A 27,677-nucleotide genomic window follows, 5' to 3' on the forward strand; every position below is an offset into this window, starting at 1 on the left:
TTCATTTCCAATTATCATATCTAGATTTGAGCTCATGTACTGTTTGACCTTGGGCTATATCACCTTCTAAGCTATTCCAATTCATACATCTATATGGAAAACTGTATTTCTTCACATCCTTTCAACATGTGGTCTTTCTTAATTTACTTCCATGACCTCTTAAAGGCCCCATCTTTAATTAGAGCTCTTCTATCAGAGCAATCTATCCCCTTTAGTGACCTGAACACTAATCATGTCACCTTTGATCTTTCAAAGTTGGTAGACCCAGTTCTTTTGGTCTTTATATTATCTGCCAGGCTGGAGAACAGTTTGGTTGTTGCCCTTTGTATTCTTTCAATCTTACTTATATCCTTCATTATATGTGGGGACCATACTACTGACACATATTCCAGTTTTTGACATATCAGGTTGTTTTTTTTTCGTCATCTCTTCATCCACATATAACACCACTTTAATCTTCTACAGTAATACATATGTCTCTCCCACAATCCTGCTGATATGTCTGTCAGGTGACAGGTTGTCTTTTATCAACACTCCCAAGTCTTTCTCCTCTTTTGCTTTTGTAATGGGTTTGCTTCCCAAGGAATAGTTTAAGGATGGCCTTTTGCCGCTATTGCCCATTTCTAGTACTTTGCATTTTTTCTGTACTTAAGGGGATACTCAACAGTGAAATAAGCAAAATATTGTCAAAAAATGTAATTTTATTTTTTGCGTGATTTATGCACCTTAAAGTAATACGAACCTATTGGGTAGAAAATTCTTACCACAGCAGACATGTACAACGGTTTAAAGGGCATAAGGGCGTATCCATTTAAAGATGGTGCATGGGGATTTAACTCTTTATACTGGACTACAAGGCTGCCAGGCGTACAATTGTATGCTGAATTGGTTATTGACTTATTTATGAAGCTTACAATCATCAGTTACCGTAATTGTGTGAACGTGTGAAGTGCATTACTTTTTCTCTCACACCATATTCGTTCATATTCTCTCGCGCAAAGTTTTTACGAAGAAGTTGTGTCATAATGGATAGATCAAACAGCAAAAAACTTACTGCAAAGCAGGAAATAAAAAAAAATACTGGACTACAAGGCTGCCAGGCGTACAACTGTATGATGAATTGGTTATTGACTTATTTATGAAGCATACAATCATCAGTTACCCTAATTGTGTGAACGTATGAAGTGCATTACTTTTTTTCTCACACCATATTCGTTCATATTCTCTTGTGCAAAGTTTTCACGAGGAAATTGTGTCATAATGGATAGATCAAACAGCAAAAAACTTACTGCAAAGCAGGAAATAAAAAAAATGATTGAGGTACATAGAAAAAGATATTAGAAAAAATGGACATTGGGAGGTAACATGAACTGGAGGAGACCTCACTGCCATCAACATCTGGTGAAATGATCCATCGTGACCCTACTTTTACGACACTTGATTTTTGCTAATTGTATTCACTATGTATTATACAATCATGTGTGTGAAAATAATACAAATCGTATGATAATTACCCAAGATACATGACACTGAAACTTTTAAATCCCTTTTTCTCAAAATGAGAAAAATACGCTTTTAAAAATTCACCAAAAAAAGAGAAACATTTAGAGCTTCTTGAAAATTCTCATAGTTATACAATTTGGGTGTGTGTACATCATGTAGTTTTGCTTTTTTTTTATAAAGTGCAAAGTTAAGCCTCGGGAGCATTTAACTGACCTCACTGCCGTCAACATGTGGTGAAATGATCCATCGTGACCCTACTATTACAACACTTTCTAGTAGTAATAAGTTGATTTTTGCTAATTTTATTCACTATGTAGTAAACAATCATGTGTGTGAAAATAATACAAATTGTATGATAATTACCCAAGATACATGACTGAAACTTTTAAATCCCTTTTTCTCAAAATGAGAAAAATATACTTTTAAAAATTCACACAAAAAAATAGAAACATTTAGAGCTTCTTGAAAATTCTCATAGTTATACAATCTGGGTGTGTACATCGTGTAGCTTTGCTTTTTTTTTTTATAAAGTGCAAAGTTAAGCCTTGGGAGCGTTTGACAAAAAATACAGAGGTCATCCAAAAATAAATAAATAAATGAATAAATAAATATGTGTACATGATATGGACTCAAGTTTTGCATGGGAAGATACAATTAATTCATTGATTTTGTACATGTTTGATATATGTAGTGGCCTGAATTAGTTTCACTATCACAGGCTAGGTATGCTGGGTTGGCAAATACCATAGTACTGACCTTATATTAAACAGAGATAAATCAATAAAATAAAATGGAGATGTAAAAAGCCTGTAACATTATAACCATCTCAGTCCCCTACACATGTTAAACAAACACAAAATCTATAAAATACATATTTATGCACAAAAGTACTTATTTCTGCAAACTTAAGACTTTTAGTACATTAATTTCCAACATTAATAATAACTGACCTTCGAATGCTTTTTAAATAAATTATTTTCCTCATCTTAAATGACCTTGCTGCTACTGTAATATGTCTGCAAGAGGCAGTACCACTATCCAGGAAAGGACTAAGATCTACTGAAGGAAACAAACCCCCTCAACAAAGACCCGGACATTACCTAGTTGCAAGACACTGACATACCCCAACCTTCACAAAAAGGTGCAACCCATTGGGTCAGTGCTTGATCTCTGAATCTGGCCAAGACAATTTTTTCTTTCTTTCTACTTTCTAACGATCTATCTTCTCTTGTATTTTATACATTTTATTTTTTCATGTAAAGAGAGTATTCCAGCACCTGCCCTCCCACACCTACCTAAAAATACAGAAAATAAAATAAACATGTCCTGTGAACATAAAACCTGCAAATTTCTCACATAGATCTATCCAGTGCAACATATGCTACACATAGACCCACCTCCCCATTGGGCCAGTACTTAATTTCTGAATCTGGCCATGACAAAACTATATTTTTCTCTCTCACTTTCTACCTACATATCTTCCCTTTTATTTTATATATTTCATTTTATTTGTTTTTATGTAAGGTCAGTATTCCAGCACCTGCTCTCCCACACCTACCTAGAGATGCAGATAATAAGCGAAACTTGTCTTGTGAACATAAAATCCACAAATTTCCCACAGATCTATATGGTGCAACATATGCTACACATGGACCCACCTCCCATGCATCACACCCACCAATATACACCAATACACAAATAGCTGGAACTCCTAAAAATACCCTAGCACAAAAACAATTTGTTTACAAATAAATATCAACATTATCATGAACACATTGAAAGGCTTCCATTCCTACATACACACCCCAATATAAACATACTGTAAACCTAATTCCAATTTTTCAAGACACTAACAAACCACATAATGGCAGGTGACATGAATACACACAACCCACTTTGGGTAAACATGCAAACAGCAAACCAAAGAGGGAACAAAATACTTGAACAATTCACCAACCAAAACATAATAAATTCTAGCAATCACATCTCCAAATAACCTTCTCAACATAAACAACTGCCCTAGATATAGCAATCTATTCACCCTCCCTCTAAACCCAAATATGTGAAACCATACAAGACTTCCCCTTTGACCACCTCCCAATAAATATCATAGAAGGAAAAATACAGCCTAGCTACATACATGTAAACATTTGTACACTACTAAAAAGTAGTGACAATACAAAAAATAATTGAAAAGAAGTTTGGGACCTTTGATACAGATCAATTCCCATTCATAGACAAACAATATGGAAAAAAAATTGTAATGACCAGACAGAAGGGAAGTAAAATTGTTTACATTATGGTAGTGTAGATACTACATATTGTAAATATGCTATAATTCAGTTCCTCAACTCTTGCTGCAGCAATAACTTAAATATTTTTAATTCATTATCACACCAAAAATGGGTACTTATGAGTGATAGCCCATAAAAATGCTTGAATTCACCCAAGGGTGCAGCCCCACAATGCATACACCAAAACATCAAGCAACTTTGACTGTATTTCCACCATTTCATGTAGGGAGAGATGACAAATATTAAATATTTTCTTCCTACTACTGTAAGCCAACGACAGAATGTCCAGCACCAACATGACACAAACAGAAGTTTAATGTTTATTCCTAGCAGTATTCTACACAAATATCTATTACCTACCCCCACCACTCCACAAAGTATCCATAAAAACACGTACACACACACAGATTACAAAACAAGAACTCCTTAACACACTGCCAAATTTCCCCAAAAATCAAAACTACAGACAATTCTTTCACATGATGAGTTGCACTGGCACACTTATTTTTGGGTCACCAACATTCTAAAGTTCTAAAACATACTTGGCTTGACAACAAGCACCAAATGCCCAAAATGCAATCATCACATTAAGACACACAAGCCCATAATACATTATCATTCACTTGTTCCCCATCAGACGGCAATATAGCAACATAATATCTCTTCATTGAGTGATCTTGGGGCTGAACATGAGGCCATGGCCTCCTGGGAGAACAGGCCGACTGATTTCCAGAGAAATCTTTAGGTATCAAAGCAACAAATTATTACCATAATCATTATTACCACCATCATCATCATTATTTACCGAGTGAAAATTAAATGAAATGGAAAAAATGAGTGAAGATGCAAAAAGTGTGGAAGATGAAGGCGAATGGAGTAAACTTATGGGAAGATAGAGAATAGATGGACAAGGTGAATGGGGTACTCAATGCATGAGGACTGTCTGTCAAACAGAGAGGGAGGGGAAAAGAGATAGGTGTGAGTAGAGTGTACCTGTGAATGGATGAGGAAATGATGCAGCCCAATGGATTTTCTACTTTTCTGTTCTACATTTTCTTGATTGGGTTGGGGGGGGGGTAAGACTGCCATTTAATGATGCAGTTGGGGAAAACCAGCTTCAACAGTTGGGCACTGCTGACTACTGTGGAGATGCTATATGTTGTTACTTTACCTTTGACCTAAGCATTGAGTAGGGATCAGGGATGACACTTTATCCCCTGAGGTGCTAATTTGGATAAGAGAGACAATGAATGAGTTTTTGAATTTGTATGGGATGAGTGAAGACTGGTTGTATACTGTGATTTGGACACTCCTTTTATATTATAGCAAAAATGCCTTTCAGTATATATAACTATATTACTGTTTATTATTCATTATCCCCTATGCCACCCCACCAAATTTCTTATTACTAGTTTACATAAATTTCAAAACCTAACTTCTTTTATTGCAATGTAATGAGTCAAAAAACTGCTTTAGTCCTAATAGTGTAACTGGAGTGCCTCCCATATTACACACAGAACTCAAGAGTATATCTATCTAATTATATATTTATTCTATGTATCAATTACTATGATTATGTGCTTACACCACTAAATTACAATATGAAAAATTATACTAGATTCTGAATTACAAAAATTTCTCAGTGAAAAGACACTTTCATGATTTTCTTTATCTACAGAACTATGTGCACTCCAAAAAAAACAATTACGGTATTACCAGGAAATATTTAATGTTATATAAACATATTCATCATATGGCACTGGTAGTGCAACCCGAAACTCAACTAAAACCTGACTCCAAGAGATATTTTGCATCATGTAAACATGGTCAGTACTTTTCAGTAACAGGTGACCTATTATATAGAAAGGAGAGTAGGCAATATGATCTAGAAAGGTGGACCTCTGTATTTGAATCATAAGTCTGCATTCTGTGCTACATGTTGGATATTGGTGAGAAAAAATACCTTTCAATTTTTATTTTTCTTGTTCTGCAAACCACTGATCTTGTCATAGCTACTACTGTGCTTTACTTAGGCCAGTTAAACTTTAACTGATTTCAAATTTTCATACCCTCATCTCCAGCTCTTGCCAGTATCAACACTAAATCATATTATGCAGTACTGTAGGCTCTCAATATAAGATTAGCTATGAATTCCATCTCCTCATTTGCCAATAATTCTATATACCACATAACATAGAACATTGAAATGCGTGTTAACTATAACTCAAGCTGTCAGGGATTTCAAGATTGTCAAGGAACTACAATGAATAAAAAGCCAAATGTGGCCCTCATGAAGCTCATCAACCCCATGTTTACTTTATTGCAATCATTGGCGATGACGCCCCCTAAACACCATTGAAAACGATTTATAATGTAACAAAAATAAGTGCTTGATAACAAAATAATTTCTACTTTAAAAGAAAGGCCGAGTCTAAGCCCAATTTTGAGTACTACTATGTTTTGTTTTCTTACGAGAGTGAAGACGAACAAACCATGCACTTAAAAACCTTACCAGAATCCGCTTAAACAAAGCATTCTCCTTCGGAGGAAGTTGTTGTTTAGATGGGTCCATATCTGTCTTACAGACACTTTATTGTGCTACGATTTAAATTGTCTTAACAAGTAATATTAAGCTTAATTTGTCCAAAAACCCGCGTGGTACCGGCCAAGATGGCGGCTTTCGGAGGTGACGTACAGGATATGACGTCATGTAAACAACAATGGCGTCAAAACTGGAGAGCTCAAAATAATTACCAACTAGGCAAATTATAATGAAATTGGCAATACAAAGTGCCATAAAATAAAATAAGAACAACTAATATATTCTAATGAAATATATCATTATATTTATACATATACAAGGGTTTTCATGGAGGTTACTTGGTAATAACAAATAACAAGAGAGGTATTCAACTCAATTACCATTTGTATCTCATTTATATACAGATATAGAAACCTACACTGATATTTAAAAATTTCTATATATACTTATACAATGATTATTTGCATTTACTCATTTCTGTCATTTGGAAAATAATAATAAGACAGATAATGTAATTACTATTTCGTTGAATTACTCTACCAGCTGCACAGTTTGACAGGTTGTGATTCAATATAGTAACACGAACTCATATTCAATTGAGGTAGCAGACAAAGGTAACATGTTTATTTTCCCTCACATGTAATATATTACCACACACATACATACTAGCACTCTTAAAGTATAATGGTCCCACCACTTGAAACATGAAATACATTTGTTTTTTCACGTCACAAGTATCAAGGCCTCCCCCAAAATAGTGGGCATAAGTTAAAGTTATCATGTTTATCATAATCATATGTAACAGTGGTTGTAGTACCCAAGACTGAGGGGCAATATAATGACAGGTTGTAAGAGAAGGAGTTGTACTGGGATGGAGGGTATAAGGATATGTTGTCAAATGAGTTAGGTATACTCAATACTGATTAGGTATAGGATACCACTGAAAATATATATTTTTTTGTTATAACCCTGCTGCCCCAATCCTTAACCAGTCACCTCAAGGCCATCAATGCTGAGTTGGTCTGGTATGACTGAAGCTTCTGAGATTGATGGGATATAAAGGATTTAAGGGAAGGAGTTAATTTTGAGGAATACATATTAATCATTATTTTGATAAAATTTTCATGAATTACTATAATAGAAGTGATTGTGGGGGAGGCTGAGTAATACAGTAGATCTAGCTATAAAATTTTCTTTGTGGTCAAAGTCTCAACCATTCTACATATAAAGGAATATTTTTACAATTGGGATACCTGATTGCAAATCTTAATGAATGCATGAAATTGAATAGTTGTAGGAGATACATTTGATCATTATCATTTCCCAATAATTATTAGTATTGAAACATATTATTCTTTAATTTAGATATATTTTCTTAAACTTGTCCAGATTATATAAGGGGTTCTTCTCTGTTCTAATTTCATTACAAATGATTAATTTCTGATCCTGAGAAACCATTTAGAATGGGAGGGAGGAAACAGCAAATTGTGTTTAAAGACAAGAGCACTATACTCCAGGATTCCAGTGTCATACATAACACACAGCCAAGTTTCATATGAAATGGAATTTACTTAACCCTTTCCATATGATAATGCCTATGTAGGCATCATGAGGTGCAAGTGGGTACAGGAGGCATCATCATTATATTTATTTTGTAGTTGTAACTGAGTCACCCACATATTCTGTGAACTGGCTTGATCATATTTTCTGTGGTTAATAATATTCAAAGTGGAAGAGGATTAGTAATACAGCTCCAACTTTATATTTTATACCATGAGCATTGTGATGCATCATCAGATCATCATACATCAGACTGATGCTGCCTGCAAGAAATTGACCCATATTGAAGAGATGAAGTTATATACAGATAGATATGGTCAGTGTTAATATATATATATATATATATATATATATACAGTATATATAGATATAGATATATATATATATATAGATATATATATATATATATATAATGTTTTCTTCTTATCAACCATATCAACTTTCTCAAATTCAATTCTTTGCAAACATGATTGAGACTGACATTGAGCTCAGTGGAAGCATATTTGGAAACTGATATGTTGTCGGACTGCATATGTATATGTATGTATATATATATATATTATATACAGTATGTTGAAGAATGGATGATGAAATGAGTGGTAGGGTGGTGAGATAAAAACCGAGAGTCATTGAAGTTGTAATTACTGACGTTTCCCTCTTAACAGAGCTCTGTTAAGAGCAAAACGTCAGTAATTAAAACTTCATCGATTCTTGGTGTTTCTCTTACCACCCTGCCACTCATATACATATATACATATATATATATATATATATATATATATATATATACATATATATATATATATATATATATATATATATATATATATATATTTACCTATTTGTATTTTACAGGAAGGGGAGCTATGCTTGTGGTGTCCCGTCTTCATATCTCATTTTATCTAGACTGTTTTTAAATTTGTGTATTTTTGCGCACACCACTTTCTCATCTAACTTGCTCCAAATGTCTATTACTCTGTGGAGAAAGCTGTTCTTTTTCAGATCTCCTCTATAACTGTCTTTCTTGATTCTCTTTCCGTGTCCTCTTAAATTTCTACTATCCCATTTCATTAGATCCTCTCTATCAATAGTTTCTATGCCTTTCATGATTCTATAAATAGTTATCAAGTCTCCTCTCTCTCTTCTTTGCTTTAATGTCTGTAGCTCAAGTTTTGCTAGTCTCTCTTCATATGATAGTTCTGAGGGTGTTGGTGCCAATTTTGTAATTGCTCTTTGTATTCTTTCGAGATTTGTTATACAATTTTTTGTACTTGGCGACCACGTCGTTGCTGCATATTCCAATCTTGGTCTTATCAAAGTGACTAGTATTTTCTTCACCATTTCTTCATCCAGGTATATAAATGCCACTGTGATTGTTCTTATTAAATTATAGGTTTCTCCAAAAATCGTTTTTATGTTTCTCGGGGGATATATTATTCATAATGGCTCCCAGGTCCTCATTTTCTATTTTCTTTTAATTTCTTCTTCTCCCAATTTATATGATCACACTATTCTTTTTTTGCTTCTTCCAAATTCCATTATACTACACTTCTTAATATTGAATTCCATGTCCCACAACCTATTCCATTCCCATACTTTATTGAGATCACTCTGTAGTAACTCACAATCTTCTTCAGTGTTCACTTTTTTCAACAATTTTGCATCATCCACAAAGAAGCTCATATAACTTTCAATTCCTTTATCCATATCATTAATATATATAGCAAACATTATTGGGGCCAGAACTGTTCCTTGTGGAACACCACTTATCACTTCATCCCAATTAGAGTGTTTGTCTCTTATCACTACTCTCATTTTTCTTTCATGCAGGAAGTCTTCCATTCACTTCAGCAGTTTATCATGTATTCCTCATGTAGTTTCTAATTTCTTAAGCAACTTCTTATGTGGCACCTTATCATCTCTTGTATTACATCTATTAGCCTTGACTAGAAACACATTAAGTTTGTGATACATACATATACCAATTTTTGCTATTATACTTGTTAGAGAGACTGATCTATAGTTAGTAGGGTCTTCCTTGTTTCCCCCTTTATATATTGGTACTATATATGCTCTTTTCCAATCTTCTGGAACTTTTCCTTCTTTCAATGAACTGTTTATTAGACTATGTATTTTGTCTGTTAGTTCATTCCTGCATTCACTCAAAATCCAGTTTGCTATTTCATCTGGTCCATGCAATTTTCTAACATCAAGTTTACTCAAATGTTTCAATATTTCATTCCTTGATACTATTATCTCTTTCATAGGGGGGACTTTCTCCTCCCATTCGATATCTCTAGGTTGCATGTTCTCCCGTGTAAACACCGATTTAAAATGCTTGTTCATAATTTCTGCCATTTCTATTTCTTCTGTGTATTCAACTCCTTGTCATAGTTTCTCTAATTCTTGTTTGTTTTTCAGTTTGTTTTACACAAATCTTTAAAATAGTTTTGGTTGATCTTTACATTTTTCTATGACATCTTTTTCGTATTTTCTCTTTTCTTCTCTGCACACTTGTACATATTCATTTCTATAACTAGTATATATTTTCCATTTTTCAGGTCTTTTGTCTTTTTTCCATTTTATCCAAGCTTTATCCCTTCTGTCTTTTAACTCCCTACATCTTTTGTTGTACCAGCACTTTACATAATCATTTTCTTGCTTTTGTCTTGGAACATACTTTTCCACTCCTTTATAAATTTTGTCAAAATATTCCATTTCTCTTCTACTGTTGTTTCCTCCTTGTGTATTCTTTCCCAGTCAGCTTTTTGAAAGAATTCTCTTGTTTAAAAAAAAAAAAAAAAGTTTCATACATCAATCTTCCCTTTTAATATTGTTAATTTTTTCATGTATTTTTCCTCTTTTAGTTCCAGTTCAACCAGTATGATGTCACTTTTACTTATTGGTGTCTTATATTCAATCTTGTCCACTATTTCGGGTTCTGATGTGATTATTAGGTCCAGTCTTGATGGGTCTTCCTCATTTCTATACCTAGTATTCTCTTGTATCCATTGCATCATTGTATGTTCTATAATCATATCAAGTAGTACCCTGCAAGAAAACCCTAAAGCTTTTAAACAAAATGTCTGGAAAAAGAACCTTTTTTGTTTGCTTGGGTAACGACACCAGCAAGAGCAGGAAAATAAAAAATGGAGTTCCACAAGGATCAGTCTTGGCTCCAACACTTTTCAACATCTATATGAGTGATATGTCCACCACAACCTCCAGAAAGTTTGGATATGCAGACGATTTTGCAATGGCCTACCAATCAAACAAGATTGAACAGCTAGAAAATACAATATCAGAGGACCTGCAAACAATACAAAAATACTTTGAGAAATGGTATCTGCAAATGAACACAAACAAAACTGTGTCAACACTGTTTCACCTAAACAATAAACAAACTGACAAAACTCTGGATATTAAAATAAACAACCAAACCCTCCCAGCCGACAAAACCCCCAAGTACCTTGGTATAACCCTAGACAGGACTCTAACATATAAAAAGCATATAGAAAACACAGCGCACAAATTGAACAAAAGAAACTGCTTGATCAGAAAACTAGCTGGAACCACCTGGGGAGCAAAACAAACAGTGCTTAAAACCGCAGCACTTGCCCTGTGCTACAGTGTAGCAGAATATGGGGCACCAGTGTGGGCTCAGAGTGCACACACAAATAAAATTGACAATAAACTCCACGCAACCATGCGGATAATATCAGGGGCCATTAAACCAACACCACTCATTTGGCTGCCAACGATGAGTGGCATAGCACCACCAAATATACGACGTGAGGATGCCATACAAAAACAACACCAACGCATAGACAACCTTCCAGCAGATATACCCCTCAAACAAATAATGGAGGAGGCCCCACTAATAACGAGGCTAAAATCAAGAAAACCTTTCTTTAAAACAAAAAACAAAAATTTCAACCTAAAAGAAGCCTGGCAAGAAGAATGGACAAGGAAACTACCCAATGGGGGAAACTTAGTAACAGACCCAACCGAAATACTACCTGGATTTTCCAACCTAACCAGAAGAGAATGGACACAAGCCAACAGGCTGATATCACAACAAGGCAAAACAGCCGTTAACCTGCATCGCTGGGGCTACAAAGACTCCCCAATGTGCCCATCTTGTCATAATTCGCCCCAAGATACAGACCATCTCGTACTGCACTGCCCAATCACAGCAGTGCCAGGGGGTTACCAGACTATCTATGAAGCAAATCAAACATTCATAGACTGGCTAACAAATACAAAGTTGGAGGTGTAAGAAAGCCATACGATACTACTACATCAAGTAGTACATTTCCCCATAGGTCGTCTCCACCCTTCACTGTCATCTCTTCCCAGCAGATTTCTTTACAATTAAAGTCACCCAATATGACTATTCTTCCTCCAGCTTCCATTATCTTATTTAGTGTTATCTTTGTGTCTTCTGACATATTTTTGTGTTCTTTCTCTTCCCACGAAGCTGTTTTAGGAGGCACATAATTTACTACAAACTTCCTGCTCTTCCCATCCTTGTCCTCCACTTCCATCATAATCATCTCTACTCTATTCTTTCTATATGTGACATTCCTCACATTTATATCCTTCATAGTCAGGAACATAACTCCACCCCCTTGTTTTACCTCTCTGTTTCTAATCCAATAATTATATGCACCATGTCCTACACTGTTATGTGGTAGTGGACATTTCTATTTTGTCTCTACAATTCCCATTATGTCCGGTTCTTTTTCCTTCAGGTAATCATTCAGTTTGTTCAGGCCTGTTATTGATCCATCTATATTTGTATAAGACACTTTTAATTTTCTGCTACATCCATTGTGTTTTCTGTTTCTCTTCTGTTTTTCTCTTCTATGAACCATTTCTTCACTTTCATATTCACTACTCTCCAATAGAATTTCTCTTTTTCTGACTCTGTTCTTTTCTCGTTTTTTTCCTTAGCTTCTAGTATTTTTGTTTTCTCCTCTCTTTCCTCTTTATTAATTTCTCTTTTTATCCATACATGTTTATATTGTTCACTGTCTGCTAGTTTCCCTGTTTTTGCAAAGATATTCTCTACTGTCGTTTGTGACCTGAAATTGACCTTAATTGGTCTGGTCTTATCTGTATTATATTTCCCTAGTCTATATATTTCTTCAATTTCTTTCTCCGTTTCTTGTTCATCCTCTTGAACTACTTCTAATATGTTGTTTACCTTTACCTATTCCCCTTTTACTCTTGTGGTCCTATTTAGATTATACTTCTCTTCCACCCCTAATATAATCATACATTTCTTTTTGTCCGCATCTCTTACTATATTCTCCTTTTCTCTCATTACTGTAATAATTGTGTCCTTAGTTTGTTCTTTCATCTGTTTCACTATATCTGTAAATACAACTTTATTGTTCTTTTGGACTTTTCTCCAACCCTGTGCTTTGTGTGCTATAGACTCTTTATTCTCTTTATTCTTCTTCTTTAATTCCTCATTCTCATCTTTTCTTCTTTTAACTGTCTTTTTAATTCTTCTGTTTCTTTAGTTAGGTTTTGGTTCTCCCTCTTTAGTTCTTCAAATATACCAACTCTTTCCGTAAGCCGTGTAAGTTGGCTGAACCTAGTCTCCCAATGTTTGGTCATTTTCTCTAGTTTTTCCTCTAGACTTGCTAATCGGGGGAGGTTGGCATCCTCCCCTCATTAAATCCATGGAAATTATTATCTCCACTTTCTATTGTGCTGTTATTATCTATATTTCTAAACTTAATGCTTTTACTGATATTTTCAACTTCGCCTGCATTGTCTGCAGCCCTCTTGTTGACATTTCTCCTGATGTCCGGGGGAACCCATTCGTCACCTTCCTCATTTCCTTCCACTTCCCTCAATAATCCCTCCCTTTCTCCTTTTTCTTCACCTTCCCACTACACCACAAGCTTTCCCCTCATTTATTAATACAACAAAGGTACTCCCTCATTGAGATCGATGAAACTTAAACTTTTATTGGAGTTCCAAACTTTGTTGTCACTTTGACCGACGTGTGTGTGTGTGTATTTACCTAGTTGTATTTTACGGGAAGGGGAGCTATGCTCGTGGTGTCCCATCTTCATATCTCATTTTATCTCAACTATTTTTAAATTCATGTATTGTTTTTGCACACACCACTTTCTCATCTAACTTGTTCCAACTGTCTATTACTCTGTGAGGAAAGCTGTTCTTTTTCAGATCTCTTCTATAGCTGTCTTTCTTGATTTTCTTTCCGTGCCCTCTTGTATTTCTGTCATCCCATTTTATCAGATTCTCTCTATCAATAATTTCTATGCCTTTCATGATTCTGTAAATAGCTATCAAATTTCCTCTCTTCTTTGCTCTAGTGTCTGTAGTTCAAGTTTTGCTAGTCTCTCTTCATATGATAGTTTTGAGAGTGTTGGTGCCAATTTTGTAATTGCTCTTTGTATTCTTTCAAGTTTTTTTTATACATTTTTTTGTACTTGGTCTTATCAGAGTGATTAGAATTTTCTTCACCATTTCTTCATCCAGGTATGTAAATGCCACTTTGATTGTTCTTATTAAATTATAAGTTTCTCCAAAAATCTTATTTATATGTTTCTCAGGTGACATATTATTCATAACAATGACTCCCAGGTCCTTCTCATTTTCTACTTTTTTTATTCCTTCTTCTCCCAATTTATATGATCCTGTTATTCTGTTTTTGCTTTTTCCAAATTCCATTATACTACACTTTTTAGTGTTGAATTCCATCTCCCACTTCCTACTCCATTCCCATACTTTATTTAGATCACTCTGTAGTGACTCACAATCTTCTTCTGTGTTCACTTTTTTGAATAGTTTTGCATCATCTGCAAAGAAGCTTGTATAACTTTCAATTTCTTCATCCATATCATTAATATATATAGCAAACATTATTGGGGCCAGAACTGTTCCTTGTGGAACACCGCTTATTACGTCATCCCATTTTGAGTGTTTGTCTCTTATCACTAATCTCATTTTTCTTTCTTGCAAAAAGTCTTCCATCCATTTAAGCAGTTTGCCCTGTATTCCTCCTTCAGTTTCTAATTTCTTAAGCAACTTCTTATGTGGTACTTTGTCAAAAGCTTTTTTTAGGTCTAGAAATGCACAGTCAGCCCATCCATCTCTTTCTTGTATTATATCTATTAGCCTTGAATAGAAACTTATTAAATTAGTGACGCATGATTGTCCTTGTCTAAATCCAAATTGCCTTGGATTTAGCACACTGTTTTTCTTTTCTAAATATTTTACCCATTTACTTTTGATAATTCTTTCACAAATTTTTGCTATTGTACTTGTTAGAGAGACTGGTATATAGTTGGTAGGGTCTTCTTTATTTCCTCCTTTATATATAGGTACTATATTTGCTTTTTTCCAATCTTCTGGAACTTTTCCTTCTTTCAAGGAACTATTTATTATGCTATGTATTTTGTCTGCCAGTTCATTTCTGCATTCTTTCAAAATCCAGTTTGCTATTTCATCTGGTCCCTGCGATTTTCTAACATCAAGATTACTCAAGTGTTTCATTATTTCATTCTTTGTTACTTCTATTTCTTTCATAGGGGGGACTTTCTCCTTCCATTCGATCTCTTCCGGTTGTATATTCTCCCTTGTAAACACTGATTTAAAATGCCTGTTCATAATTTCTGCCATTTCTATTCCCTCTGTGTGTTCAACTCCTCCTTGTCTTAATTTCTCCAAGTCTTGTTTGTTTTTCAGTTTGTTGTTTACAAATCTGTAAAATAGTTTTGGTTGATCTTTACATTTTTCTATGACATCTTTTTCATATTTTCTCTTTTCCTCTCTGCACGCTTGTACATATTCATTTCTATAACAAGTATATATTTTCCATTTTTCAGGTCTTTTGTATTTCTTCTATTTGGTCCAAGCTTTGTCTCTTTTGTCTTTTAACTCCCTACAACTTTTGTTGTACCAGCACTTTACATATTCTTTTTCTTGTTTTTGTCTTGGGACATACTTTTCCACTCCTTTTTTATAAATTTTGTCAAAATATTCCATTTCTCTTCTACTGTTGTATCTTCTTTGTGTATTCTTTCCCAGTTTTCATTTTGAAAGAATTCTCTTATTTTATCAAAATTTGTTTTTTCATACATCAATCTTCCTTTTCTATATTGTTCATTTCTTTTCATGTATATTTTCTCATTTAGTTCTAGTTCTATCAATATGTGGTCACTTTTACCTATTGGTGCCTGGTATTCTATCTTTTCCACTATTTCAGGTTCTGATGTGATTATTAGGTCTAGTCTCGATGGTTCTTCATTTTTATACCTAATGTTCTCCTGAATCCATTGTGTCATTGTGTGGTCAATAATCATCTCAAGTAGAACATTTCCCCATGAGTGTTCTCCACCCTTTATGGTCATCTCTTCCCAGCAGACTTCTTTGCAATTAAAGTCGCCCATCATAACTATTCTTCCTCCATCTTCCATTATCTTGTTTAATGTTATTCTTGTGTCTTCTAACATACTTTTATGTTCACTCTCTTCCCATGAGGCTGTTTTTGGGGGCACATAGTTTATTACAAACTTTCTGCTCTTCTTATCTCTGTCTTCTACTTCTATCATAATCATCTCTACTGTATTCTTTCCATATGTGACACACCTCACGTTTATATCCTTCTTAGTCAGGAACATCTCCACCCCCTTGTTTTATCTCTCTGTTTCTAATCCAATAATTATATGCATTGTGTCCTATGCTGTTGGGTGGTAGTGGACCTTTTAATTTTGTCTCTACAATTCCCATTATGTCCGATTCTTTTTCCTTCAGATACTCGTTCAGTTCATTCAGTCCTGTTATTAATCCATCTATATTTGTGTAGGACACTCTTAACTTTCTGTTATTTCCATTGTATTCTCTGTTTCTTTTTTGTTTCTCTCTGTTATGGTCCATTTCCTCAATTTCATATTCACTACTCTCCAGTAGAATTCTTCTTTTTCTGACTCCATTCTGGTCTCGTTTTTTTCTTTAGCTTCTTTCCTTTTCATTTTTTCTTCCTCTCTTTCCTCTTTATTCATTTCTCTTTTTATCCATACCTTTTTATATTCACATGCTGCTAGCTTCCCTGTTTTTGCTAAGATATTCTTTGCTGTTGTTTGTGACCTAAATTTAATCTTAATTGGTCTGGTCTTATCTGTACTATATTTTCCGAGCCTAAACATCTCTTCAATTTGTTTCATTATTTCAGGTTCATCTTCCTGAACTAATTCTAGTAAACTGCTTACTTTTTCTTTTTCCTCACTGATTCTTGAAGTCCTATCTAGGTTATGTTTCTCTTCCATTCCCAATATAATTATACTTTTTTTTTTATCTGCTAAGTCTCTTACTATATTCTCCTTCTGTCTCATCACTTTAATAACTGAGTCTTCAGTTTGTTCTTTCATTTGCTGTTTAATTATGTCACTAAATGCAACTTTACTGTTTTGGATTTTTTTCCAACCCTGTGCTTCTTTTGCTATGGCATCTTTATTGTCTTTATTATTCCTCTTTAATTCTTCATTCTCCTCTTTTACTTCTTTTAACTGTCTTTTTAATTCTTCTATTTCATTAGTTAAATTTTTGTTCGCCTTCTCTAGTTCTTCCAACTTTTCAACTCTCTGCGCAATGTTGGTTACGTTACCGAACCTGTCTTCCCAATGTTCGATCATCTTATCAATTTTCTCCTCTAGTCTTGTCAATCGGGGGAGGTTGGTATCCCCCCCACCCTCATTAAATCCCTGGAAATTATTATCCTCACCTTCCATTGTGCTGCTCTTATCTATATTTCTAATCTTTACATTTTTGTTAATCCCATCACCAGAATCATCGGTCCTCCGTTTGTTTACAAGACGTCTGGCCTCTTGGACCAAGTCTTCCCCTTCCTCATTTCCTTCCATTTCCCTCAGTAATCCCTCCCCTTCTCCTTTTTCCTCACTTTCCCACGACACCACAAGTTATCCCCTTCCCTGTAAATACAATAGGTACTTCCTTTGCGTTGAGGTCCACGAAAATTTCACTTTTTCTTCAGAACTCTAATCCTCGTCGTCCATCCGACAAAAGTGTGTGTGTGTGTGTATATATATATATGTATATATATATATATATGTATATATATATATATAATATATATATATAGACACACACACAGTGAGTCCTCCTTATACGGTAATTCTTTATCCGGTAAATTCACAGTTACAGTATTTGGTAATTACTACCCTTGATTCTATTTATGGTAAGATATTTTGGAGAGGAAAAAGCAGGGAGAAGGTATGTCTGCCATATCCTATTATTACATGTTATAAAGGGTTCGGTATACGGTAATTTCAATTTGCGGTAAGATTTTCAGGAACGCATATGTACCATATAACGAGGACTTACTGTATATATGTGTATATATATATATATATGTATATATATATATATATACACATATATATACATGCATATATATATACATATATATATACATTATATACCTGTTTCCATTGGAAGTAAATCAAGGGGTTGTGTCCCCTCCGGCCCTTGATTGGCTGAGAGAGTGGTGACATCACGACAACAGAGATGACAGGTTGGCCAAGAGCGGGGACCTCACGGCAATGGTTTTACTGATTGGGCAAAATGTTATTTGGTAAAATAAAATTGGGCAGAACATGATTTAGCAAAATGAAATTGGACAAAACGTAATATGGCAAAAGCAAAATTAAATTGGCCAAATTGTGATATGGCAAAATGAAATGGGACAAAATGTAATTTGGCAAAATCAAATTTGGCAAAAAGTGATTTTGCAAAATTAAATTTGGGAAAACGTGATTTGGCAAAATTAATTTTGGCAAAACATTATTTAAGAAAACATGATTTGGGGGAAATGAAATGGGGCAAAAAAAAATTTAACAAAATGAAATTTGTCAAGACGTATTTTGATGAAATGAAAAATGACAACACGTGATTTCTATATAATAAAAGAATACCTGTTAATATCAATCTGAATTGAACCGGAAACCGGTAATCCATCAAGGCGCCAGTGAGCGAAGCGAGCTCGCCCAAAGGGCTGAGCCTGCACATAGCAGGGACAGGCGCAACATGTTGCTCGTATATACATATATATGTATATATATATATATATATATATATATATATATATACATATATATATATATATATATGTGTGTGTGTGTATATTTTAAAAATATGTATATATATATATATATATATATTTTTTTTTAATGAATGTCCCACTGTCAGAGAAAAGAAAGATATTTGAAGATATGTATATTGCAATCATTGTGATACTCTTCAGTGTGGTTTTACAAAGGATGGGTGAATGTATGAGGTGTGTTTTTTAAGTACCATTTTGAAATAAAAATTAAACAAGTAGACTTTTCATAACAATTTTATCTTTACATGAAAGTCTGTACTATAATCTACTTTTCAACATAATTACAGAATCCTCTCACTGTGTTTAAGTTTGTTTGTCAGTATTTGAAATGCCTCCTCCGATTGAGAATGCCGCCAACTGTGAAATACGTGCTGTGATTCATTTTCTTACTGTTAAAGGTGTGAAAGTGGCTGAAATTCATTGCCAGATCAGTGAAGTGTATGGAGAAAACATTATAAGTGATGGGATGGTGTGAAAATGGGTGAGAGCTTTTAAAGATGGCCGTACAAACGTGCATGATGAGGAACGAAGTGGACGACCTTCACTCATTACTGATGGTTTGGTGGTCCATTTGATGACCCCAAGGTCAAACTGACCCCGGGTCAAATGTTTGCATGACAGAGAGTAGGTTCAGGTCTAGGCAGAGAACTTAATGTATAATATTGTTGATGGCCAAACTGGTAATCATGTTGGAGGCCATTGACCTTTGGAAGTATTAAAATTAGGTAGTTGTTTGATCAGGGATGACTCAACACTTTTTCTTCTGTAGTTACAATGTGATTTGTAAATTAAATCAGCCTTGTCCCAGTCCATACAGTGATTTAATTCAGCAGTATGGAGAAATACTGGCGAATTTTCCTGGGTGTACTTAATTGAATTTTTATGCTCCCTGATCTTAGTTGGAAGATCCCTTTCCATTTGGCTCCAATACACTTTAGAGCAGTCTCAGCATGGAATTTTGTAGACACCTGGACTGCTATTTCCTAAGACCTCTGGTGGGCATTTGCTTTTTTTTTTTTTTTTTATGCTGTTAGGGTAATGATATATAATTTTGGTGTTGACTGGGAGAAGAGAATCGGGGGTGTGCACTGAGGCATTATATGGAATTATCAGAGTTTTTTGTTCAAGTTAAATTGGTTTTGGGGAGACAATTTTAGAAGCTTGATTTAGCTTGCCTGAAAACTTTAGTTAGAAACCAAGGTGGGTAGCCTAAATTTTGTAGTTGTGATGTTATGGTGTTAGTTTGTATAAGTAATGGGGGCTACAAATTCTCAGTGCTTATAAGTAAAATTCCATGCCGAGACTGCTCTAAAGTGTATTGGGGCCAAACTAAGAAATAAGCCTTCCCAGTTACATTCAACAAAATAATCCCTCTGAAACTACTACACTCACTCTTGTCCCCTTTTCCCTTGGAAACTGGAACTATACAGGCACTCCTCCAGTCCTCTGGCCCTCTACTCTCTTTTATGCAAACATTAAAGAACCTCACCAGCCAGTCCACCATCACTGTACCTCCCTTATTTAGACACACTGCATAACACCCATCTAACCCAGGTGCCCAACCTGGTTTTATCATTTTAATAATTGCTTTCACCTCATCTTTCCTTGTTTCCTTATTTCTCCATATAACTTAAAAAAAAAAAATCAGGTGTTCATAAGAAAGGGAAGATATACTGAATAGATAGAAAAAATAAATGTTTCCTTTAACTTAATTTTCATCAATACATAAGAAAAAAGAAAAAAAAAACTCAGAAAGTCAGCAAAAAATGTATCCCAAGAAGTTACAAATTAAAAATATAACCCCAACTTTACACCACATATAGCCTGATGTGAGTATTTGATATTGTTAGAGGAAGCATACAGGTGAAGGGTATCATTGATGTCTTGGAATCATGGGATGTAAGGCAAACCTCAGGGCCCAGTGTGATCTCAAACTGGATATTTAAAGAACAGAGGAATCAGTTGGCAACAAGAATCATAATCTAGTTTTTCAATGGATGAGAGGTTTCCGAAAGGGTAGGTACATGAGGACAGTAGTAAAATGTATGTTAGGATGGATGGCAGTGAATAGCAGAGTCTAGAAAGGTCAGTACTAATTCTTTTAATATTCCTGATGTATGCCTTTGATTTTGGCTACCTCCCTTGTAAGGGGGAAAAAGCCATTGGTATATGCATGTATGTATGTATTTACCTAGTTGTATTTTACGGGACGGGAGCTATGCTTGTTGTGACCCGTTTTTGTATCTCTCCAGGTCCAGTTTATTCTTGAAATCATGTATAGATCTGGCATTCACTGTTTTCACTCTCTTGAGGGTACAAACTATTCTAATATGTTTGCAGACAGTATAAGAAGAGTGTAAGAGGACTATAGGCTGTTACAAAAATATTTAGACGATATATACGTGTCTTGAGCCAAGAGTGGAAAACAAATTTCATTATCACTTCAGTTAATCCATTGCCCAAGGTGTCTTTTGATATGTGCAAAAATTTTGCACATTTTATAATGTATGCATGTTTTGGGCAAGAAAATGCCCAGGATGAAGTAGTCTGAGATCCATCTGCATACTGACAAGCTTGTGCAGGGAAAGTGGCCAGGAGTCCAATGTGCATGTTTTGGGCTGGAAAGGAACCAGCAAGCTGTGTAAGGTGTTCATTGGTGAACTTGTGCACTTGGTGAAGAGTTATACATGTTTTTTGAAAGTATCCATTTCTTTATCCACTCCAGAATTAAGATTGATGTATCTAGAAATCTTCCAAAGGATTTGTAATTCTCTTTGTAAGGAATATCATAGGCTGGGTTAGAACTTTATTTACCAAATTCTATGTTACCAAATTATTTGTTGGAATTGTTTCTTCTAATTCATTCCACAAATTGCAACATCTGCACAGGAAATTGTATTTTCAAGTATTTCAAACATTCCTTTTTTTATGTCCTCTCATTATTCTATCATCTCATACAAGAGATCTTCTCTGTCAATTTTTTCCACACCATGATTCTAAAAATAGCAGTTATATCTCCTCTTTCTCTGCTTTCTTGCAAAGTGGGCAATCCCAATTTACCTAATCTTTCCTTTTTCAGCCAGACTAGGAATTATTTTCATTACTTCCTTTTGTATCCTCTCTGAGTATTCTTCTTTTTCTTTTTGGGTGAAGATTACAATGCTACAGTACATGATGTCATGTTCCATGACGTATCAGTAACACAAAGGGATGCAGATATTGCACCATAAGCTACATCCTAGCAAGGGCCATAGTGCTTGCCATCCTTAGTGGAAATGACTATGATGTTAGATTCAACAAATTAGTAGGTTATCTTAAATTAGATAATAAGATTTAAACATGAATTAGACTTTCTTTCATATGAGCATGACCTGTTACAGGAATTTTGCTGCAGAGAAACACATAATTGAGACCTTCTCCCCAAGAGGTCAGAGGGCATGTAAACATTATGACATGAAGAAATAGCATCCTCACATATATTTATCTTCTCCCATTAGTCTAGATAGGAAATGTTTGTTGTATTGTAAGCCTTCTTCACACAAAAATAAAGAAGTGGAAGGACTGTGTGAAGCCAGGTATATAGGGATAGACTAGGCTTATAGAGGCACACATTGGCACCTGCCTTTGGCACCAGTGTTGTTCAGCTCTGTTTAAGAGTAGAGGGATGCAAGCAATCTCTCTGACTCCCCTTGCTCATGACCTCTAAATACCCCTCTGTCTAGAGTAAAATATTCCTTATATTTTTATATTATGTAAATTAGATTAATTAGTTTGCACCTCATCATTTTATTTACATCCTGTTGAAGTAAGGAAATCCTATAGTAAAGGCAAGCATGCTAAAGTTGACATATAAATGGGGGCCTTTTGTCTGGGATAAATTTTCTTCTTCACTAGATGAAATAATTGGTGTGTGCACAATACTTGAGAGGAAATAGGAAAAAAGTAGAGAAGTTAGATCGCCAAATTAATTCAAACTGATCGATCATAGAAACAGAAGCATGACCACCATATTTATTGTTTACACATTAGGCATACAAATCAAAGAAAGAAAAATGTATCAGCCAAACAGTTGAAATAGTACTGATGATAAATCAGACTTAAAAGGATTCTCACAGTAAGGAAAGAGATATTGTGATGTAAGAGACAATAGGAGTGTGAGATATTACAATGTAAGAGATGATAGGAGTGAGAACAGAGTAGATAATGAAGTCAATCTAACACAGGTAGTAGAACTTCAAAGCTTCAAGGAACCCCCACAGGTAGGAGACATATTATGATACAGAGGATAATAGGAATGGAATTAGGATAGGTGATGGATTACCAAGAGTAAGAGAGATATTACATGGAGGAAGTTAGAATAAAAAATGAAAGACTTCCACAGGGAAGAGGTAGATATTATGACATGGTAGATAATTATAATATGAGGGAAATTAGAATAAATAGGGAACCTAGAGTTGAATCACATAATGAGATCTATCCTTGACAAAGGACAGAGTCTTGAAGAGAAACAAATAGGGTTGGAACAGGACAGCCTGTGTAACAGTCAACTAAGGTAAGTAGTGAGGGAAGGTTAGTGGATAGTATCATAAAAGCGAATCATCTTGTCCCCAAGTTTGCCAAAAGGGATCAATTATTCTTTTCTATATTTAAAGCCATGGCCAAACAATTAGGATGGAAAAAGGACCTCTAGTCAGCAATGATATGATCTAACCTAACCCCAAAAGCCTTAAGTGGGTACATGGTTTTTGATAGAGATGGTATATATGATTATGATCAGGTTAAGAGTAAAATATTAAAGGCATATGAAGCACCATTCAAGGTGCTGGAGAGAAAGGATGGAAATAACTACCTGATCCAAAACTCGATGAGGAGATCAGGCATGCAACAAGCACATATAAACCTGCTAAAGAACTTTGATGGGATTGTGGAGGAGGAAGCAGTTGGTATAATCGAAACAAGACAAGCTGATGGGAACTTTGGTTTGGACAGGTCAGACATCCTTAGTGAAAATGACTATGATGTTAGATTCAACAAATTAGTATTTTATCTTAGATTAGATAATAAGATTTAAACATAAATTAGGCTTTCTCTTATATGAGCATGACTAGTTACAGTTTTGCTGTGCAGATGGAGGAAGAACACATAATTGAGGCCTTCTCCCCAAGAGGTCAGAGGGCACATAAACACTGACACGAAGTAGCATCCTCACATATATATTTATGTTCTCCCATTAGTCTAGATGGGAAATGTTTGTTGTATTGGAAGCCTTCTTCACACAAAAGTAAAGAAGTGAAAGGGTAGTGTGAAGCCAGGTATGTAGGGATAGACAAGGCTTATAGAGGCACACATTGGCACCAGTGTTGTGCACCTCTGTTTAAGATTAGAGGGATGTAAGCGATCTCTCTCAGACTCCCCTCACTCGTGACCCGTAAATACCCCTCTGTCTAGAATAAGATATTCCTTATATTTTTATATTATGTAAATTAAATTAGTTTGCACCTCATCATTTCATTTACATCCTGTTGAAGTAAGGAAATCCTATAGTAAAGGCAAGCATGCTGAAGTCATGACACATGACAAAAGTACTGTCCACCTGGGGTGAGGCAGACCGTATTTTTGTTGAATTTGGAGACTCATACAAGTGGCATGGTTTCACACCAAAAATTCTCTCTGCCTACAAGAATAAGGGAAGGGGCAGAGCTTATCAGTGAGCCAAGAATTAATTATATCAGTCATTGTCTTGAACCCAACATCTTCTGAGACACCCTGTGTTAACAATATGAGCAGTACTAAGGATCTGATTGCAGAAACATAGCCCAGATAGTAGCCCTCAAGAAATTTGGCTGGCAAATGAAGGATATTGCCAAACAGGTTGGCATGTGCACTTGTATTGTCCACTGCAGGGTAGCCAGATTTACCTGCTAGGGAGGCAGCCAGACTCCTACTGTTGTTAAGAGGTTTAGGAGGCCTAAAAATATTGGGGATCATGCTAAAACTATTTTGAAATGTGAACTAGAGTCTAATCCACATATAAAAGCCAGACAAGTGAAAAAAAAAAAAAACTGTTTGGATAGGGTTCATTGAGAACAGTCAACTTCTGTATTTGCCGACTTGGGGGTACATGAGTCACCGCTAAGTAAAGAAAGCTCTTCTGACCCTTAAGCAGAGTCAATTTTCTTTGTTGGCCAGATTTCTTGAGGGCAACTATATGGACAGTGGTTTCTGCATTCATATTAGTAACAGAAGGTGGCTCAGAAGATGTGGTTGGGTTCAAGAGGGGCCCCTGGATGGAGGGGTCACAACACATAACACCATCCTCACTAACAAGATAGTGACTGATGTGATTAACTCTTGGCTCACTGATAAACTCTGCCCCTTCCCCCATTCACTGTAGGCAGACAGAATTTTTGGCATGAAACCATGCCACTTGTAAGGGTCTTTCCAGGTTCCACAAAAGTACTGTCCACCTCATCCTAGGCAGACAGTACTTTTGTTGAGCAATGTAGTGCATATTGCAATCCAGGGCAGATAAAAAATAATTTTTGTTTACTTTTCTATATGCTTTTTTGCATAGTTAATGCTACTCTTATGTTTCTTCAGTTATTCTATAAATGTTTTTCAGGCAACAAATAATCCATAACCAAAAGTTGCAGATCCATTTTCTCCCATGTTTTATTGATTATTTCATTTCCCATAATGTGACTATGGAATTTAAAAGAGGCAAAGAGGAAAAGTTTAAATGTGTTTGAGATGAAATGCCTGAGAAGCATGGTAGGGGTTGAATAGAGTGAGAAATGAGGAGGTGAGGAGGATAGCAGGGGTGGAAAAGGAGATGGAAGATAGGGTTGATGAAAGAGTATTGGGATGGTTTGGACACATGGAAAGAACGAGTAAAGAAAGATTTGTAAAAGAGGTGTTGAAGGCAAAGGTGGGTGGAGTGAACATGAGGGAGTAACTGAGGATGAGATGGATGGGATGAAAAGGGCATTGAGCAGGAGAGGGATGACTGTTGAGAAGGTGGAAGATAGGGGCAGGTGGAGAATGGCTGTGTATGGATGATACTGAGATGCAAGGAAGGAAGTGGGTGGGGGGTGGGCAGGATTAGGGAGTGGTTATGTGTGAAAGATATTTTGATGCACCCTGAAGGGATTTCTCCCTCTCTGCTATTTTTCTGCATGAAGAGGTGGAGAGGGGGGGTGTTGCTGATTAAATGAAGTGACCTTGCTGTGGATGTGCTGTGTCTTTCTGCATTGTTTCTGACCCAGGGCAGTGGGCAAGGTGCAGGGATGACTTGTCATCCATGAGGAGCTAAGATGAGAGGAAGGAAAGGGTGATGGATAGAAGTGGAATGGGTGGGGATGGGTATATCCCTTTTGACTTTGGCTACCTCCCTGGTAAGGGGGAAAAGGCCTTGGTACAGAAGTCCCTCAATTAACACAGATTCAAATAACATGGATACAATCACACACGGATTTTATTTCAAAACCATCTCAAATGTAGAGAACCGTTTTAGAATTTGCGCCGAGTCGGACACGCATACACACACACGCGGCAACATCGCAAACATTTGTGGTGACTGCTTTTTATTTTACCATATACTGTACAGTCGATCCTCAGATAACGCAGTCATTATGTACTGGGAACTGCTCAAACAAGGGTGTGGGGCGAGGGGATAGCTGTGGGTGGCTGCCTGCGGTCACGTGTCAAACTCCGGGTACTGATGCTGGAAGGAAGGAGGGGGGAGTAGGGGGATAACCAACAAGCTTTAGCTTGTTGCTTCCACCACTCGCGCCGTGCTATTGTGAAATTTTACCGCCCTAACCTGTTGAGGGGCTTTGCTTCCACCACTTGCACCGCGTTAATGTGTTTAATGTTTCTTGAAATTTTTACCGCGTTATCCAAAATTCGCGTACGTAATTTTTATTTTTATTTATGCTTAGTAGCCCATGAGTGTTGAATTCTAAGAGTTGTTTGGGTGTATATTTCATAGAATTCGAGTGATGGTGGCCAGCGACACAAACAGGCGTCAGGACAAGCCAGCCAACGGGACGAGGGAGGGAAGACGGGAGGGGACCAGGAGGTGGCAGGGGTGTAGCTGATCAACTGGCAGTGCCTCTCAGGTGCAGACTACAGTATATTTACATTGTTTTGTATATTACATAGGATACATAATACAACCACTCCTCGTTTAATGACGACAATTGGGACCAATGCGCCGTCGTTAACCGAATTGGTCGTTAAGCGAAAGTGTATACATATACGTACATGTACTGTATGTACAATGTCCAGCAATACATGTATCTTTATTTTCGTGTATTTTCCCTCTTTTATACAGTACATTAAAGCTTTATTTACTGTTTATTTACGGTGGTTAGGTTCCTAAAATTACCGTATATGACCAAATCTGCGTATGCTGACATTCCATATTGAATACCGGGGTATTTTTTTTAGTTTCGACCATGGGTGCAGTATAGTAATAGAAAATTAATTATTAATTTTGTAAATTAAAATGTATCAACGTAATATGCAATTTTGTGGGCAGAAATGAAAGTAAAAAATACCATGCTACAAGAAAATATGCTAATGAACGAAGTCGGTAACATAGGATTGGGAC

General features: G+C 35.7%; 2 protein-coding genes across 6 annotated transcripts in view; one reads left to right on the plus strand and one right to left on the minus strand.

Annotated features, from left to right (window-relative positions):
- The window catches only part of Naa15-16 (N-alpha-acetyltransferase 15/16), a 70,974-nt gene extending 64,478 nt beyond the window's left edge, over positions 1-6,496 (minus strand). The window contains exon 1 of one of the 2 annotated variants that reach the window (XM_076189200.1): positions 6,310-6,496. In XM_076189200.1, the coding sequence (XP_076045315.1) occupies positions 6,310-6,369 (60 nt within the window). In that variant the 5' untranslated portion in view covers positions 6,370-6,496. Of the gene's footprint in view, positions 1-4,968; positions 5,023-6,309 lie in introns of those variants that run through there. The other variant, XM_076189201.1, reaches the window with a different exon arrangement.
- A 310-nt stretch (positions 6,497-6,806) lies between these two features.
- Positions 6,807-27,677, plus strand: part of LOC143027725 (putative Ras-related protein Rab-33) — an 80,391-nt gene continuing 59,520 nt past the window's right edge. The window contains exon 1 of one of the 4 annotated variants that reach the window (XM_076189207.1): positions 6,807-6,953. Coding sequence is in view for 1 of the 4 variants with exons in the window: in XM_076189205.1 (XP_076045320.1) it covers positions 8,113-8,215 (103 nt within the window). In the remaining 3 variants the exon portion in view is untranslated. Of the gene's footprint in view, positions 6,954-8,097; positions 8,216-27,677 lie in introns of those variants that run through there. The other 3 variants (XM_076189206.1, XM_076189211.1, XM_076189205.1) reach the window with 3 other exon arrangements.

Source organism: Oratosquilla oratoria, chromosome 8, assembly GCF_046742065.1.
Source record: "Oratosquilla oratoria isolate Oo_2021 chromosome 8, ASM4674206v1, whole genome shotgun sequence".
In the NCBI taxonomy this organism is placed as follows: domain Eukaryota; kingdom Metazoa; phylum Arthropoda; class Malacostraca; order Stomatopoda; family Squillidae; genus Oratosquilla; species Oratosquilla oratoria.